Source organism: Triturus cristatus, chromosome 2_1 (assembly GCF_964204655.1).
Source record: "Triturus cristatus chromosome 2_1, aTriCri1.1, whole genome shotgun sequence".
Taxonomy (NCBI): domain Eukaryota; kingdom Metazoa; phylum Chordata; class Amphibia; order Caudata; family Salamandridae; genus Triturus; species Triturus cristatus.
In genome coordinates, this window is record NC_140581.1 from 1,134,548,927 (window position 1) to 1,134,567,429 (window position 18,503).

The 18,503-nt window shown below is 42.8% G+C and overlaps 1 protein-coding gene across 1 annotated transcript in view; it reads right to left on the reverse strand.

Moving 5' to 3' along the window:
* Positions 1 to 18,503, reverse strand: part of CDS1 (CDP-diacylglycerol synthase 1) — a 467,729-nt gene that overhangs the window by 112,231 nt on the left and 336,995 nt on the right. Inside the window, exon 8 of the mRNA XM_085636573.1 lies at positions 458 to 545. Coding sequence (XP_085492699.1) covers positions 458 to 545 — 88 coding nt within the window. The remainder of the gene's footprint in view (positions 1 to 457; positions 546 to 18,503) is intronic.

The window sequence follows — 18,503 nt, forward strand, 5'->3', positions numbered from 1 at the left end:
AAAGCACAGCAAATGTATATGCGTGGTAGCAGACCATAGAAGGCACTGTTGAATGCATGAATAGCCAGTTAATTACTTGGGCTGTACTGGGTTTATGTTCAGAATTCTCTCAATGTATGGAGGCATGTGGTACATCTTGATAGGAAATGCAGCTGTGAGCAGGTTGACACTCCACTATATGCCATTTCTGTGCTGTGTTTGTACATGATACTGTGTTCTAACTTAAGTGTTTTGTGTGAATCTGTATTTTGCTGAATAGTGTTGGGGACCCTTGACAGACATTTAAAGTATATCTGGGATGGGTTGGGAGAGTGTGTATTTTTTCTAATTCTCAAGTGCATTGAGTTGCTCTTTTCTCTTTGGGCTACATTTCCCTATTTGAGTCTATCACTAAGATTTTGAAAGCTAAAATTGCACATGAAACGCTGTCAAAATAGGTTTGTTACTGATACATTACCTTTATTAATGGTGTCCTTCCAAAAAAGAATCCAAAAAGGTAAGCCATTATATCATTGCATATAACTATTGAGACTGGCACAATAAACCTAGAAAAAATAATGGGACACATTTAACATCTTAAACTGTAAACACATAACTTAATTACTTCCATCTAAACTGGTGATAGCTTAATGTACATGCATATAATTTTAAATCCATCACTGTCTTTTGCTGAAAGATAAAGAAACAGTTATGCGCGTTTAATGAGTCAATTCTCTATCCAGTCACGAGGCACCACGTTTTGAGAATGGCTATGAGTTGTGGACATCTTTCCCTGAATATTCCCCACTTCACCTTTCAGATTCAGTAAAGCACAGACTAATTACTGTTGCCATGGCTAATTTGCAGTGTGTTAACAGAAAACAAGAACGAACACATGTAAATAAAATACGAATGTTGGTACAGTTAACTCATGACATGTACTTACATTTCAACAGTATCTAGATTTCATTTTATACACTGAAATGTTTTTTTATTATTTTTTTTACTATTCCTTAAGATAAAACAGACCTTTTCAGTAAATTATCGAAATAAATGTATAATTTAATATGACATGACAAGAGATGCAAATACACCATTATGGTTGTGGTATCAGAAAGAGGGTGCAAACACGTCATAGGAATAGCAGTACACGATGGTCACAAGAATCAAACAGCTATCGCTTTTAGTATGTTGGTCTCCATATAAGACTCTGCATGGTCTTCAAACATCTAGCCCTTATAACAATAGAGAAATCAAGGATACGTACAGGCTCCTTTAAGTGATACACAATGGAGCTAAGAAAGTTAAGGGAGTGAACTGCAAACCTACAGTCATTTTATAAGTACTATTAACGCACTGCTCATTTTATTTCCACTTTCAATAATTAACCTTTCTCCCTCCATTTCCACACGTTAATCATAAAGAACTGATGAATTTCCTAACGTTAGAACATAGTGTTGAAATGCGCATGTAGGTATTTTTGAGAAGGTGGCAATGCCAGAGAAAAGACAATTTCCACAGATGAAATATACCCGAATGAAAAAGGCTGGCAATATTTTTAAACTAGTCTTAGGTGTTCCCTTTTTAAGTCTCGCTTGAGACAGTGCATGCGCTTGTGACGATCTATTGTTGCTTTAAAAAAAAAAAAATCTAAAACTCGAAAAAGGAGCTATTCTCCCACCTATTACTTACCATTGGATGGCTTCTACGTCACTCATTTCCTTTCTCCTCATTGGCCAATGCGTGCAGGCATGACGTCCTCTTTGTATTCATCCTTTCAAGGAGCATGGACTGATTAGTGTCTTTATTGGTTTCCCAACCCCATGGTCTGAGTTTCGCAGCTAAATCTAACAAAACCAACACTACTCGCTACGGCAGTGATCAGGAGCACAGCTCCGAGGGGGCTCCAGTAATCTACTGCCCAGCCTTCACATACCCATCGGCGGAACAAACCTGTAGCACCCGCACAAGCTGACTCCCCTAACAGGAACCTCCTTTCTGGGAAAAAGAAATCGAGCACAGGGGCTGCAAATGCGGTCCTAATGGGTCTACTGGAGAAGGGCCTAAATGAGCTAATGGTATCCCAATGCCACTGGCACCTCTGAACCTTCACTTAACATAACACAAGCCAGGTCTGGTGGCTCAGTGGACTAATGGGTCCACTATGGGGGCTGGTGTTTGACCTCATGGTCATAGGTTCAAATCCCAGCGGGTCTACTTTCACCCTTCAGAGGTCGATAAAATGAGTACCACTGAGTTGGGTAACATTAAACATCTGTTAATCAGCGCCAAGATACCCTTCTGGTGAACGTACGCTGTACAAATACACGTTATGTTTAGGTTAGGTCACTTTTGGATATATTCCAATTTATCCAGAGACTGATATGAGACCCAAGTTCACTATGTGGCGACCTGAGACAAAAATGTAGGAAGCTGCGAGCCTAACAGCATAGGAATTTGAGTCTATTTTGAATACTTAAAAGAGCTGGAACAGAAGACTGCCGTTAACGAAGTTGGATGTCTACATATAAGAGACTGTTGAGGGGCAAGGGTTAACTGTGAGTGAACTACCTCTTAACTCTGAGCCTCTGTGTGGGGACAACAGGTCCAGCGAGTCTGTATTCAACCTGATGGCTCAGGGTGAGACGCCGCAATCATGCTGTAATTTGAGGGTAGCCAGAACAGTAAACCCATGGACGGCTGGTCCTATTTGGAATTGGATTATAAATAGCTAACCCAAACTGCAATGTGCATGTACATCTTGCCCTTCTCTCCCAGTAAGACTGAGGGTGGGAGAAAGGCAGTCAACCCCCAAAAACATGTTGGTAAATATGTTGCCAAGCTGTGCATTTTCGACATCCTGTGACTCCGAGCAAATCATTCGATCTTATCGTGACTAAAAGAAAAAACAAATGTGTCTTTGTGTAATGTAACTGATGCGCATGTAAAGCGCTCCAGTCCCCTTGGGCCGAGTTTGCGCCACACATAACTGAAATCCAAACATCTGCAATGCAATAGGTCTTGGATTTGCGAGAGTTAGAGCTATTGGAGTTGTAAATGACAATGTCTTTTACGTAGGTTTTTTGGTGTGGAGTGTATTGGATATATGTGGTGTGGAGTGGAATTATGAGGGTTTTATCGGAATTGTGTGGAGTGTATTTGTGTAGTGAAATTTTGTGGAATGGTGAATAGAGAGGGGTGAGAGCTACTCACAACAGAGAGGGATAGGTAGTTTGTGCACAAAGTGGTGAATGAACTCCAGACAGAGGAGCAGAAAGAGTGTGTGAGAAAGAGAGAAAGAAGTGGAGAGAATGCCACAGACGTATTAAGAGGAGTGTGTGTACGCAGAAGACACCTGACGAAGAGGAGGAGCGTGTGGATTTGAGGACGGAAACCTTGAAAAGGCACGGTAAAGATATGGTGCTCGAAGACCTGGAGTGAACCACATGAGAATGCATGAAAGGGCGAGCGAGAGGGGTGAGAGATGGTACAAGAGAGAGGGACGAGTGTGGGTGGGGCACCGGGGGGTGGGGAGGCGAGAGGTGGATTAGTCACAGCGTGAGGAGGTACAGGAAGTTAGCATGTGTGAGCAGTTATAGAGAGGAGATAGGGAGTGTGAGGGAGGGATGAGAGGGGGCAGTGGGATTGCGAGATGAGAAGGGGGTTTTAGGAGTGTGAGGGAGAGATGAGAGGGGCAGTGGGTGTGTTGTGGAGAGATGACAGGGTTGGTTGAAGTGCGAGGGAGAGGGGTTGTATTGGAATTTGTTGTGGACTTGTGTGGTGTGGAGTTGTGTAGTGGAAATATGTGGCATGGTGTGCTGTAGAAAATATGTGAATAGTAATTAAAAGTGTAATGGAAACTCAATAACCAATATTTTCACAGGGAGGACATGGGATGCCCACGATGTGGGGAAACCCGGGCGGGTATGTTGCACATGTTCTGGGATTCCCCAACCCTATACACATACTTGCAGGTAATTGCTGAAGTGGCAAAAATAACTAAAATGGTGGTTCCATGTGCGCTGTCTTCTTAGCCTATTTCCCCACACATCAAAATCGAGGGCCACTGATAGATTCCAAGACCTTGCTTTCCTACTGGCCAAGCGTGAAATCACGAGACGCTAGAAGACACCCGGGGGCCCCGAATAGCAGGGTAGAAATGGGAACAGGAAACCAGGGTGGGATGTGAGTGCAGGGTACTACTCAGGAACGCACGGAGGGGGATAGGTCAAAATTAAATGAGCTAGACCTTGGGAAGCACTAGTAGATGGTATGAGAAATCTGGAGCCAGAATCAGGCGAATCCACACAATTCCACAAGGGGAGCCAAATACGTCAAGACCCTGATCGGGATGTAGAGCGGGCACACCTCGTTGAGTAAAAATAAAATAATATGAGAGGGCTGCAGAAGAGATACTAGGGAATGAGTACAACGAGAGGGATAGGGGCTATGAACCAAGCAGAGATGTGTCACTTCGAATAGCTGAATACTAACTGTGACCTGCAGTAGGGGAACGGGAGTGGGGGAGTTATTGAAGCCAGTAGTCATGAAAGAGAAACAGTACGCTGTTGGCATAAATATTAACATATGCAAACAATATGTAATCAGCAAGATATAGAAGGAGAGAAACGATTCTCATGAAAATTAATATATACAATTAAAAGGAAATGAAACCTGTTTAAAAAAAAGTGTAAAGGAAAATATGTAGAGTGATATTGTAAGTTATGGAGTTAATTATGTGGAATGATATTGTGTATTGGCATGTTGTGGAGTTATATTATGTGGTGTGCTGTAACATTTTGTGGCATGATGTGGAAAATTGTGTTGTGGATTGAGGCAAGAGCTGTGTTGTGGAATAGTTTTGTGTAGGTGATATATGTGGTTTGGTGTGGAATTATGTGGTGTGTATTGGAAACGTGTGGAGCTGAACTGAATGGTGTGTAACTGTTGTTGCGCGAAATTATGCTTATTAGAATTCTGTGTTATGGTGTGGAGTGTATTTATGTTGATTGCTGGTTTGTGGCATATAGTGCATATATGTGGGGTGTATTTATGTTGTATTGAGTAGAGTGTAATTATGTGGTGTGTAATTATGAGGGGCTGAGAGGTATTATGTGGAGTGTATTTATGTTGTGTGCTGCAGAACTGAGTGGTTTAGAATTGTGTGGAGTTATGTGGCATGGTTTGGAGAAATTTATTTTGTGGGGTGTAATTATGTGTTTAGGATTTGAGTGTATCTATGCGGAGCGTAAATATGTGTTGTAAAATGTAGCTTGGAGTGTAATTATGTGTATTGGAATTATATGGAGTTGAAATGTGTTGAGTGGAGTGTACTTCTATGGTTTGGAGCGAAATTACGTAGCAAAGTGCAATTATGTGGCATGGAGGGGAGTTGAATTACGTGGATTTTATTTTATTGGTTTGCAATTATGTGGCATGTAGTGGAATGATGTGGAGCCGAAGTGTGTGTGTGTGTAGTTGAATTGTGTGGCATGTTATTATGAGATCTGAAAATGTGTTCTGTTTAGTCGATGTACGTGGCATGCATTAGTGTTTTTGGGGGGAGAGAGCGAGAGAGAGGGTGAGGAGAGAGAGCGAGAGAGAGGAGAGAGAGCGAGAGAGAGGAGAGAGAGCGAGAGAGAGGAGAGAGAGCGAGAGAGAGGAGAGAGAGCGAGAGAGAGGAGAGAGAGCGAGAGAGAGGAGAGAGAGCGAGAGAGAGGAGAGAGAGTGAGAGAGGAGAGAGAGAGAGAGCGAGAGAGCAAGAGAGAGAATTAGTGAATCTGGGAGTCTGTAACACTTGCCCTTTCCATTCTTGCATACTTGCGAGTTAAATATATGTTTAATTAAAATCTTTTTAGAAGACAGGGGCTTGGATCATTGAACAAAGTTACAATTTTTAAAAGAGTTTTTATTTGAAAATTGTGCAAAATAACGGTCAGACCTCCAGTCGAAAATCTGCTGATGTCCGTGCACTTTGAATGAGGTGGTTCTCTATACACATAGACTTCTCTGCTTTCCGAAGAGAAAATCCAGCCCCTCCCACAAAGCTCCTCGCAGCCTCTCCCAGTAGAAGCAGGTGTTTTGTTTACAGTGAATAACAAAGTGGTAAAGAGGCTTATTAGGTCTCGCAGACTTAGCGCTGGAGCGCACATGCGCTCCACGCTCTGCAAGACATATTGTGGTAGAGTGGATTTTAGAAATGGACTCAAAGCCCCGCCCATGTTTCTTATTGGGTAGCGTCATCATTTATGTTAAACGCTGACTTCTAATGGAGACTCAGGCTTTTTTGTTACGGCCCTGTCTCCTTTTAGCTCCGCCCATCCGGACTGGATCGTTTACTCGTGGAAATTACACGGTGCCTTTGTGTTGTGGCTCAGCACTATTTTCTTTTACTCGTGTTTCGCAATGGCAGCCGCGTGTTAATTTTTGCATCGCGCTTTCACTTAAAGTGAAAGCGCAATGCAAATATAAACGAGCGGCTGCTTTTGTCACGCGGCTTTGGCAATCGAAGGCGCGTGTTTATTTTTGCCTCGCGCTTTCAGTTAAACAGCTTGTTTCATTAAAGTGAAAGCGCGATGGCTCAATGGCGATAGCTTGTCCTTAGTGTTGGTCACAAATCATGACCAGGAAAAGTGCATCTAAGCGGCGGTGGCTCAAGAGGCTATGGTAACTGCGGTGTGCTCAGTTAGGTCGTAAGCATGCGGATGGCAGTGCCCTGTGCGGCACGTCTCCTAGCACGAGTCCGGGAGGGGAGTTTGTCAGGACTTTGAGTTCAGCTTGGCTGTAGGGGGGGGGGGGGGGGGGGAGACGAGGGTGTGTGTAAGAACAGCAGTCTCCCATGTCCCCTTTCCCTTTGTTTCAGGGGTGGTTACGCCCCTCCGTCAATGATTAAAGTGGGCCGGGTCCAGTGGCTGTATGTAACTTGTTTCTGAAAACTTATTTTTATGCAATATGTTGACATTCCTGCTTCTTACAATAGAAGGCATTGAACGCAGCGCCGGCCATTCAATGTCCGGAGCCATAATGATATAACAGCGGCGACAGACCGCTGTAATTAAAACTGTAATTAATCATAAGACACAAAGGGCTGCAGGGGCTGCCGTTTAACCCCTTGTGGGCTATGCCTCGTCCGGGCGACCTCAACGCCAGTACATCTGGAAACGTTTACAGGCGCCTCGACTAATTCTCTCCAGTCCAGCAGCACCAGGAGGCGGTTAACTTCTTAGTGGGCGCTATATTCTTTAATAAACCCGTACACAAGTTTACCAGTAGTGGCAGCCAGGAGAAAACCGAGGTGCCAAGAACAAGGGCATTTGTGGGCAATGGCGCAAACGTGCTGCTCCACACCCTTCCTGCTACGAACGCCTCACCACACTGAAACCTTGACTTGCAAACTGGGCCTCTTGTTCAGAAGGCTACGTCGCACAGTGCACTGCTACATGAGCACTTGCAAGGCATGACACACACGCCTCGGGTGCAGCAGCAGAGGGCACGAAGATGCCACTACAATCATCTACACTGAACCACGCGCAGGTGACCAGAGGGCACGAAGATACAAATCAGCAAGACCAACCCATGTGCACATGAGGGAGTTTGGGAGAAACAATAAAAAATAAAAGTCAAATGTTTTGAAAGTAGACTCCCGGCCCTTAAGTCAAATGAAGGGAATCCGAATTGTAAATGAGGCATAATTACCTTGACAAGGTTAAGGTGAGTGCGTGCGGAGTGTGGCGCTACAATGCAAGCTGTACAACAAGTTTCGACGTCCCGCGAGTGCTGCGTCAGGCCCCCCCATATGTGAAAGTGAAAGCGCGCACAGCGCGCTGCTAATACAAAGAAGCAGCCGCAATTGCTGGTGTCCTGCGAGTGCTGAGAGGGGCGGGTGAAAGTTTGCTTTTGAAGCTACCAATATGGCGTAGCTTGGACAGCTGCGGACCTTATGCCTCGAGTCCCGGCGTCTGCTCTACAAAAAAACATGCCAATCCCAATAAATAAAATTAAACTCCTAACAAATACATTGAAACTGGCGAAACTGAAACAAATTGTACGGAGCAATTCAAAGTAAACAAGCAAATGCCAAGTCTGTTAGGCAGGAAGCGGCCCATTGCTGAAGTCCCACGAGTTCTGTGCATATTAATTAAGTAAATTGTTCTCCAAACTGCTAATGAAAGCTCCCCAGTTAGGACACATGTAAAAGGGGCAGTCCTCATGGGAGGTAACAACAGAAGACAGGGAGGTACTAAGCAGAGTCTAATAAGCCTATTAAAAAAAACAGAAGCCAACATTTACAAAGGACAGTGACACAAGCCAATGAAAATTATGGGCGGAGAGTGGGATGAGCTTCAATTCCATACCTGAATACAGCAGGTCTCAAAGTAACAGCGCAAGCGCTGCATAGGCGAGGCCTAAAAAAAACATTCATTAGAAGCAGTGGCCTTTGGGGGCACAACGCAGGAATGAATGTATTATGTATAGCATTTGTTTATTGTTGTTGAACTAGCCTGCATTGCATCCACAGAACGGGTAGCTCTCTCGTTATGTGACTGACTGCTTCTCAGTTCATGTTTAAAAAAACTCACTTTTAGTAAAAACTTTTAATAATACTCTTCTAATAATACTTAGGGGAAATGCTTCCGCAAGTTAAAGAAACACACTTTTTTGAATTTTTAAGGCAACCTTATTGTATTCAAACATGTTTGTTGGATGATATAAATTTGTTATATTTTCAAGACTTCTGCTCGTGCAGGGGTTCTTACGAGCCAGAGCCAACCCTTGACTCGGCTCCCCCTGTTAGTATTTTGGCTCGCCCACCTCTTTTCCCAAGTGCTCCTTTTGCTATATTGCTATATTCTGGGGCCGGTGTATGGAAAAGCAGAAAGCAGCAGCACAGATCACAGCTGCTGCTGGAGTGATAAGTCTTTTTTTTCTAATAAACATATATCGAAATTGAAAGCTGGGCAGAGACACATATAAGAGTGCAACTCTTTTCAAGTCATGCCATTTACATATGGTGCTTTTATAACTTGGAGTTAGGGGAATGAATGGCTCTGTTAGGCTGATGTCCTCAAGGTGCTGAGCTTAGAAAGACATACACATGTTGCTCAATTCACCATGAAAACAAATTAAAAACACTCATTTATGTATGACACGCAGGGCTGGAATTCGACAAAATTTACTCAGAGAACCCATAAATTGGTGGTTAAGGCATGGCAAAAAGAAAGGTGGTGCGGTCACAATGAACGTCGACATGTCAACCAGAGCCTTGCTATCAAGCTATACATGTACTTTTTTTTCTTAATCGGCTGCAAAAAAAAATGGCAACAAGGACAAACGTGAGAGTAAATCTGAAGAGTAAATCTGTAAAGCTTAACTGGGTAAAAAGGCTGCACTTTAAAATGTTACGAGTTGAGGTACTTCTGAAGAGATCTTTGTGTGCACAGCAAATCTCAGGGCATAACTAGAACAGTAAGATAACTGATGGTAAATGCAGTTGCTGGACAGATCGGCGTTTTGTCTAGTTACAGTTTTGGGTAAACAGAGCCCAAATAATTTTGAAAATTCAGACAAACCCAAGCCAGAACTCCTACAGATGGCCAAAGTCAACATATATGTGATGTAGGCATTATTGACATTGCATCTTAAACATTGCAAAATATTCTTACATTGACAATTCAGCTTTAATGCTTTGGTCCTTAACATTTTGACGCCTGTTGACCACCATTTATTTATTACTGGAATCGGAGGACCCCCATTAAATCATTACTGGAATCCAGGGACCCTAACGGAGTCATTAATGGAAGCCAGAACCCCAACTGAGTTATTAATGGAAGCCAGGGACCGCGGCTTAAGCAATATCAATGATATGAACCTCAAAACAATACACAAAATTATAGAAACAAGCCTTCATTAATCAAATCCACAAAGAAATGATGAGATATTTTATTTAGTTCCCAAATATAAAAATAAAATCTAAATATTCCCTTTAAATACGAAGGTTCCGGCACTGCCTTCATGAATCAATTTATGACACCAACTTAATTTTTAGCCTCCAGTTTTAAATACCTTCACATCTATGCAACGTTTTAAAATTAATTTTACAATTTGCTTCTTTATGTATGTATTTTCATTTATAAAGCGCACTGTAACCCTACGGGCATCCTGGCGCTTAAGACACAGTGAAGAAGCTAAACAACAGCTATTAATGGACAAAACCCACGAATTTATGCTCTGGGAAAGAGCCAGGTCTTAATAAGCTTACGGAACTGTGGCAGATCCTGGACCGGTCTTAACTCTAAAGGGAGACTATTCCACAGACGTGCAGCTGCAACGCTGAACGCTCGTCCCCCCCATAGTAGATCTCTTTCTCTTTGGGATCCTGGCTGCCACGGAGCGCAGGCTGCGTGTGGGTACATACCAGCTGAATCGACGTTGCAGCGGTCCAGATCCAAGCCCATGAGGAGCTTTAAAGACTGTGCACAAAGATTTAAACAAGATTCTTTGTTGCACGGGGAGCCAATGTAGCTCCGCTAATGCCTTAGTAGTTGATGCATTGCGCGATCTCATTAAAGCAAGCTTTGCTGCTGCTGCCTGGATACGCTGGAGTCGCAGAATCAAGTAGCCAGGAGACTCAAGCAACAAGGCATTACAGTAGTCCAGACGAGTAAGAATAGTACATCGGACCACTGTACCTCTAACTTTAGAGGGAAGCAGTGGTAAAACCTTGCGTAGGCCTCTGATGATCATATGGCAGTTCGAGGCCACTTTATTCACATGTGACTCCAGACTCAGCTTCTCATTGGAACTGACCCCCAGGTTACGCACAGTCTTCACAGGGACCAGAGGTGTGTCCAGGGGAAGAGGCCAAAAATTAGGTGGCAAAGCCTTCGTGCAGAATCTCAGTTTTGGCGTTATTAAATTGCAAAGCATTATTTTTCAACCAAGACACCATTTCGGTCATACATTTGTGGAACAATGTTAAGGAGTCTGCATGGTCCCCCTCCAGGGATACAATCAGTTGCGTGTCATCAGCATAATTGACCGCCCTGATGTTGTTAGTTTTAATAATCTCCACCAGTGGTCGCATATATACATTGAACAAGACCGGGCTTATTGAAGATCCCTGAGGAACACCGTGTTCGCTAAACAGAAAAACTGATTGATACGGAGGCAGAAATACTGCCTGCCGTCTGCCCGACAGATAGGAGCGAAGCCACTTCAAAGCCAGATTTGTGACTCCCACCTCCTCTAGCCTTTGCAATAGAATATCATGGTTAACCGTATCGAATGCGGCGGATAGGTCTAACAGTATCAATGTTACAGATTGACCCTTGTCCGCACGCATCTGAAGATCGTCTAATACGGTAACCAGTGCGGTCTCCGTTCTGTGCCCGGGGCGGAAGCCAAACTGATTTTCCTCCAACTTATTATTGCCCTCCAGGAATCCAGAGAGCTCCTGACTGACCAGGCGCTCCACCATCTTTACCGGAAAAGGCAGCAGGGAAATAGGTCTATAGTTCCCATAGCAAGAGGGATCCAGAGAAGGTTTCTTCAGAAGGGGTGAGACCATCGCATCCTTCCAGCAAGACGGAACCACTCCACTACTGAGTGATTGAATACATATCTGGTAGGGATGCGGAAAAGTCTCAAAACCCAGTAGTTTCCAAAATTTCTGAGGGATAGGATCAAGCGGCGAACCAGAGCACACGTCCTTGGCCAACCTAACGAACTCCTCCTCTGTGGGGCAGGCCCAGTGATCAAGAAAAGGCCCTGCCATAGACAGTTTTTTTCCAATGTCTGTACAACCGGATGGGTTAACTATCAATGGCTCTACCCCGACCCTAGTACTTGACAAGGGGTCTGGTTGCAGACCCTCATTGATTCCTTTGATTTTATCATGGAAGAAGGCTGCCAGGCCATCACATAACTCCTGTGAGGGAGTAATCTTGTTGCAAATACACTCCGGGTTGGTAATTTCTCTCAAAATGTTAAAAACACATTTCACACTGTTAGGTGCCTTTAGTAGAAGGTCCGCAAAATACGTCGCTTTAGTGGCCACTATAGCTTTTTTGTACCTGGCTAAAAGATCCTTCCAGATAATTTTATCATTATCCGAGTACTGACTATGCCACTGTCTCTCTAAGTGTTTACACTGGATCTTAAAACTCCTTAATTCCTCTGAAAACCCTGGGGCAGAGGGATTCCCACGTTTCCTGATCCGCTACAGGCGAGCAAGCAGATTAATGGTGCCCAACAAATGCCTGCAAAGCGCCCCATAGTTCTCATCGACCGACTTCCCCAAGTCAAAGGGGGAGACCAAGCCAAAAAGTGGCGCTGATTGGGCTTTCCTCAATAAGGCCTTCCAATCCCTACCCAGGACACACCTTTCCTCCCAGGCGGGGGGCCTACTTCTTAGGACAGGTCGCACTCGGAATTTGACCAAATGATGGTCGGACCAATCCACTGGTAAAATTCCGTCCATGGCCACCACATTATCCCCAGAAAATATCAGGTCAAGCACATGGCCTGCAGTATGAGTAGCCTCCAAAACCAATTGTGGCAAATTTAAATTGGCACATGATTGAATGATATTGTTGTAGGCTGTTGTCATCTTTACATTGGGCCAGAGGTTAAAATCTCCCAATATTAGCAGTCTGTGATGAGTAAGTGCCAGATTACTGATCACATCAAGTGATTGCTGTTGTGACTGGTCACTTATGGCCCCTGAGGGTCTGTAGCAGACCATGCCAGTCAGAAAATGCCCGGACCTATCTTTTAACGAGAAGCCCAAAGTTTCCATATGCATGATCTCATCTATATCCAGTGGCGAGAAGTCCCAGGAATCTTTATATAAGATCCCGGTTCCACCCCCCAACTTTATTTGTATACATTTTATTAAGCTGTTATTATTAAATTTTCTAAGCAGTCACAGGCACCCTGAGTAGGCGACATAGATCCCCAGGGGTCTCCGGACCACAGGTCAAGCCCACTGATTCACAATAAAGGTAGTGAATACATTTGAAGTACTGTGTTTTTTAAGCCTGCAGTGTTCCAATGTTAAGCAATAAGAAACCTTTAATGATGCTGGACTAAAGTTTGAAGGTTGTAAATATTGTTTGTATCTAGTTTACCCACCCAACATTGAGGCCGATACGATAAGTGACCCTCATCTCTACTAAGAACGAAGTTATACAAATTAATAATACAATGTCGACAATCATTTGGTATCCTTGTGTCCTCCCACGTCCAACACTAAAATTCAGTTTGAAGCAGGTCCTGCACCTACCACAACAGTGACTGATGTCCGGTAGAAAGAAAAAAAAACCTGACTCTTAGCAACCAGACAGAGGATACACAAGATTTGTTTTACCATCCTGCTCTCGCCTGTTGAAGTGCGTCACCCCCAGTCGGATATATAAAACCCCAGCAGACCTGTCAAGCAGGTTTAGACTCACCAAAAGGATTTGACACTGATGTCAACACCAGACCCACTGTGATTTGGGCTTGTCTGTCTGCGGGTGCAAAAGGAGGGTGCAGGTTTGGTTGTTAGCTGCATCTGCATGTGCCAGTGTAGCCCTCTTTCAAGTTAAACAAGTCTCTAAGCTCAGCCCAAAAGTCATCCTGCAAAGGGAAAAGGAACACTTCCGGACACCCCAGGCCTTTTGTTTCTGTTCACACCTATACAAATGCTAATTATTGGCTGGATTAAGTGGGAGAGCAAAATGCAGATTAGCTTCCAAGGACTTCAGGCAGGGATAGGTAAGTTTCCAAAAAGTAGTACCTTTTCCTTAATAGTTATACAAATTCAATTTTACCAAATTAAATTGAATTTTGAATAACTGAATTATTTTTCTAGCTGCTTCCATTCAGAAATTGCATTATAGATTTAATAGAGTAACTCAATACTTTCCTATGGAGCAGCCAGCCATGCTACAGTGAAAACAGCTTGTACGCCTTTTTCACTGTAAGGACATGTGGGGCAGTAAACTTTTATATGTCCTATTTATCTAATACCATCACCCTGCCTTAATGGCAATACGGCCTACTTAGGGGTGACATATTAATATTTAAAATAAAGGTTTTGACCTGTCAAAAAAGATTTGTTTTGACATGTTGGGTTGCCATTTTACAACTGCACAACCAAGCTACAACGGTAGGGCTGGAGGCAGGTTTGTTGGGTCACTGCAGTGGGTGGCACAATGAGCGTTGCAGCCTACTAGTGGCATTTAACTTACAGGCCCTTGTTAACTCTGTACCATATACCAGTGACTGAGGTAAGCTTTCGCTTAGCCCCTGTAAATTGTCCTTGAATATTTCTGTTTTTTATATTTAGAGGAGCCGCTTGAGGCCCACTACCTCTTCTTGTGTTTTCCTCAAATAGATCGTTTTGGGATTAATTCAGTTCTGGAACTTTCAAGTAATTGTGACTCACTATCTCGTCCAGTAACAAGACTTTATACTGAGTAAGTGTGCTAACGCGTGTTAGGCCCATTGAGATCCATGATTATTTCACATCAAAGGGCATACATTTACTGATATATTTTCAACTTTTGATTTACAGCACGTACAAAGCCGCATCTCATATGCAAGCGCTCACCTCCTCGACATAGGAGCCTACAAGCCCACCAATTTGAGTGGATCCACCAGATTTTTCTAGGTGGATCAAAGGTTAACATACACTGCCCTTCTTTGATTATATGAAATTATGGTTTCCATCACCTTAAATAACATGGCCAATATATTTCAAACCACCCTTAGGTGTCTCCACACGTCCTGATGAAGGCCCTACTTTAAGGATCTAACCTCCCTTCATACACTATTGGGGTTGAAACGTCGACGGTCTCATTTGTTTTCATGTACAGACAACAGCAATTAATTTACTGTGCCATTGGAATACTAGGTTTTTTCATCCATATGTAGCCCTCAATGTGGCTGGACAGGTTACTATCTTTCTATGATGTAAATATTGCACATTGCCTTTCTGACAACTTTCAGTAGGGCACATCCTCGAGCACTCTTTTCCTTTCCCTCTGGAGCACCTTAGCATAAATATGTAGATACTTTTGCAAATCAAAATACAGATGTGAATATGTTTAAATATACTTAAACTGGAGAAATTGACCTACTTAAAGTAATGTTGTTTCTAATGATTAATATAATTCCACTGTGACCACCTCATTTTGTACAACATTTATAAATAAGCAGATAAATCTGCTTGGTGTGAATTCAAAGTTGTCCAGAGTATGCCTTGAAACATTAACACAAAACACTGTTTTGAATTGTTAAATAATTGACAAACCCAACAGCATGTGATAACTCACTCACTTCTTCATTAGAACTATATATAGGAGTCTCTTCTCACGTTTTATCAAACAGATTACTCAGATTTCAATTCTAGTATGGAACAGGGTTGTCCTGACACATTGCATCCCAAGAAATCTGAACCTAGCAATCGTATGCAGCCTCTACTTACTGATTTTACTTTGATTAATGAGAAACAGATAATAACAATCAGTAGATCCAGTAAGTCTGGGTCCCCATTACACTCTTGCCAAGCGAAGATCTCTCTCACAGTTCTCAATATTACTGCACTGTATCCTTAGAAAAGGTAGTTTCAATCATGACCGTGATTGTGATGCCACTGTTCAAATAGGCATCTGTGGATCCAACCATCCTGACCAATCACCACCTATTTTTGTTATTGGCACACAATTTGAGCTGGTGGCTGTGACGAACCACATTCGGATGATCTAGGATATTGTAAGTACTGTCGCAATCATTCTGCTGGACACCTCCATAGTGTGCGACAGTGTCTCTCAAGCAGTCCTACTAACATCTCTCCTGAGAAGAATGTCAGAGGTAAAGCTCTTGGATGGCTTAGCCCCGTTCTGCAAGTAAGAACATAAGGGCAACTGTTTTGCTTTGCACATTAGTATTTCAAGACCTCACCAGCGGTGTACCACAAGAGTTTTGAATTATCCCCACATTATTTAACATCTAGGTGCCTCTGCTTGCAAAATTGATTGGATCTTTTAATTTAGAGGTCGTGTCATACGCAGACTATAAGCAAATTATTGTGCAATTGAATAGAGAGGTGCACAATACACAAATTTACGTTCAAGCCCATCTGTCTTCAATGCCCAACTTGATGCAGCATAACTGCTTAAAACTCAACTTGGATAAAACAAAGGTTATGATTGTGGGAGGTTCCCTTGAGGGTTTCTGGTCGAATAATTAGCGGCCACCCTCTTTGAACACTTGTCCTACTCCAGTTGCTACTGTATGCACTTTGGGGTTCATTTCAAATAAGCTGGACTGCTTAGATAAAATGTTGACACTTCAGAGGGTACTACCATTGCTACCCAAAGACTCCAGATTCATGGTCATGTATGCTGCTGTAGGAATGTGTTTGGATTACTGCAACAAACTCTACTTGTCACTTCTTAAGTACCAACTTCGGAAACTTCAACTACTTTGAAAATATGGCAAGCATATTACTTTTGGCACTAACTCAATCAGCACCTATCTCTCCACTGCTGAAGCACCTCCATTGACTTTCTATTGACAAACTTATTACGTTTAAAAGACTATGCAGCCATGCATTCTTATGGAAGCTGATTATTTCCAACAACCCATCTCAAACGTTTTGCAGTTTCACAGTAGGACTCTTTGCTTTGCCTAGGATGTGCAAATGCAGAGCTGAAGTAGTTCTTTTTTCCTACACAGAGGCTAGGCTAATAAATGTTTTCCCTTCCAAGCTGTATACTACTGTAGATCGCGTCTTTTAGGAAAGCTTGGAAAACCTCTCTTTTTGCTAATCAACTGACACACTTACTTTTCTATCATTGTACTGTTTTATTGGGCCTAGCACCAAGATGCCCTTAAAACTTTTTTTTTTTTTTTTAGAAAAGCATATAATACTTTGAATGGGATAGGTCCTTGTAGCACTTACAAGCAATTGCAATATACTCAGTACACAGGTCTCCTATTGATGTCCTTTCAGCTTCTTTACAGATAGCGCTGCATTTTGGAAGCCATCTACTAGTATGTGGCTACATAAATGGTACTATATATCCACAACGTGATAGCTCATGGTAAACTAGAACTCCACCAATGGTCAAAATTAGAAAGAGTGTATTGCACTGAATAGAGGTTTTTGAGCAGCAAGATATCTGGATTACGAACGAGGGGACATGCCAGGGCTACAGATTGTATTCTATGCATCACAAATGTTACTCTCATATTGATGTGATTTTATGTTAGATTATCTTGATGTGGCTTTTAAAAGGTGGTGTGGTAGGGCTTTCAGGATGGTGTCTGAGCAATGTTTAAATGAGGTGCCTTGGTGAGAATTTGTACAGAGAGTCTGGATGGAGTGCTACACAGGGCTTTGGACACGTCTTTATAACTAATATATTAATTGAGTTGTGTGAAAGGGGAACGAATGGGACTTTGAAAGAAAGCCTGGATGGTGCTTTGCAGAGCAGCGAGGGGCAGTGGGGGGGGGGGGGGGGGGGGAGGCCACAGGAGGTGGCTTTTTAGTGGGAAGATTCAATGGGGCTTAGCAAAAAGATTTTGGCAGAAAAAATGTAGAAGTAGTACTGAAGTATTATTATGGTGTGGTAATCTGGATGCAGACTAGAGGTTATGTGAATATTGCTTGTCAAAGGGATCAAGGAGGAAGGAGGAGTTTGGTACAGAGGAACTGGATAGAGCTTAAGGATAAAGAGGTGCGGCTTTGTAGATGTCTGGATGGTATATTGGAGAGGGGTCTCCATGATGCATAAGAGGTCAAGACTTTGAAGAGGGGGATCTGGATAGGGATTTATAGAGGCTGTCTGGGTGTATTCTTTGCAAAGTGTGTCTGGGTGGAACTTACATGGGGTTAAGGATAGGAGTTTGTATAGAAGGCTCTGATGGCACTTAGCAAAAGTGGTCTGGACTGGGCTTTGCTCCCCATTATAATCCCCACTGTTTAGATTTAGTAAGCCTCCTAACCCTAAAATTCATATGAACCTGCCAAGGTTTGAGAGGGGGGGCACCCGACTTCCAAACATTTCACTCCGGGAGCTCAGTGTAACAATGTCCACTGCTATAGAAGAAGAGTAAGAGCCAGCAAGCAATGAAACATAAAAATTATTCTATGATATTACTGATCTTTATACTGGTGCAATAACAGGAATCAAATAGCCAACAAACATATGTTATACTTGTTTTTTGCTTTTCACACGTTTACTGTTGGTATGGCCTTATAGTGCCATGGTTAGACAAAATGTCTGCATAGGGATATATTTGAGTCTGGTTCACTGCTTAACAATGTGGTTAGTTTGTAAAGGTGTTGAAAGCTGAGGTGATGATCTAGTAAAGCAGTTATTCATTACATGCAACTAATGCATTACATGCAACTGAGTATCAAATGTAGCAGATTTTGTGATTCTGATACTGGAAGAGGGACAATGCTATGCTGAGCATTTTATTGCAAACATTTGTTTGCACTGACCGATCCAGAAGTCAGAAGAAGTCAAAAC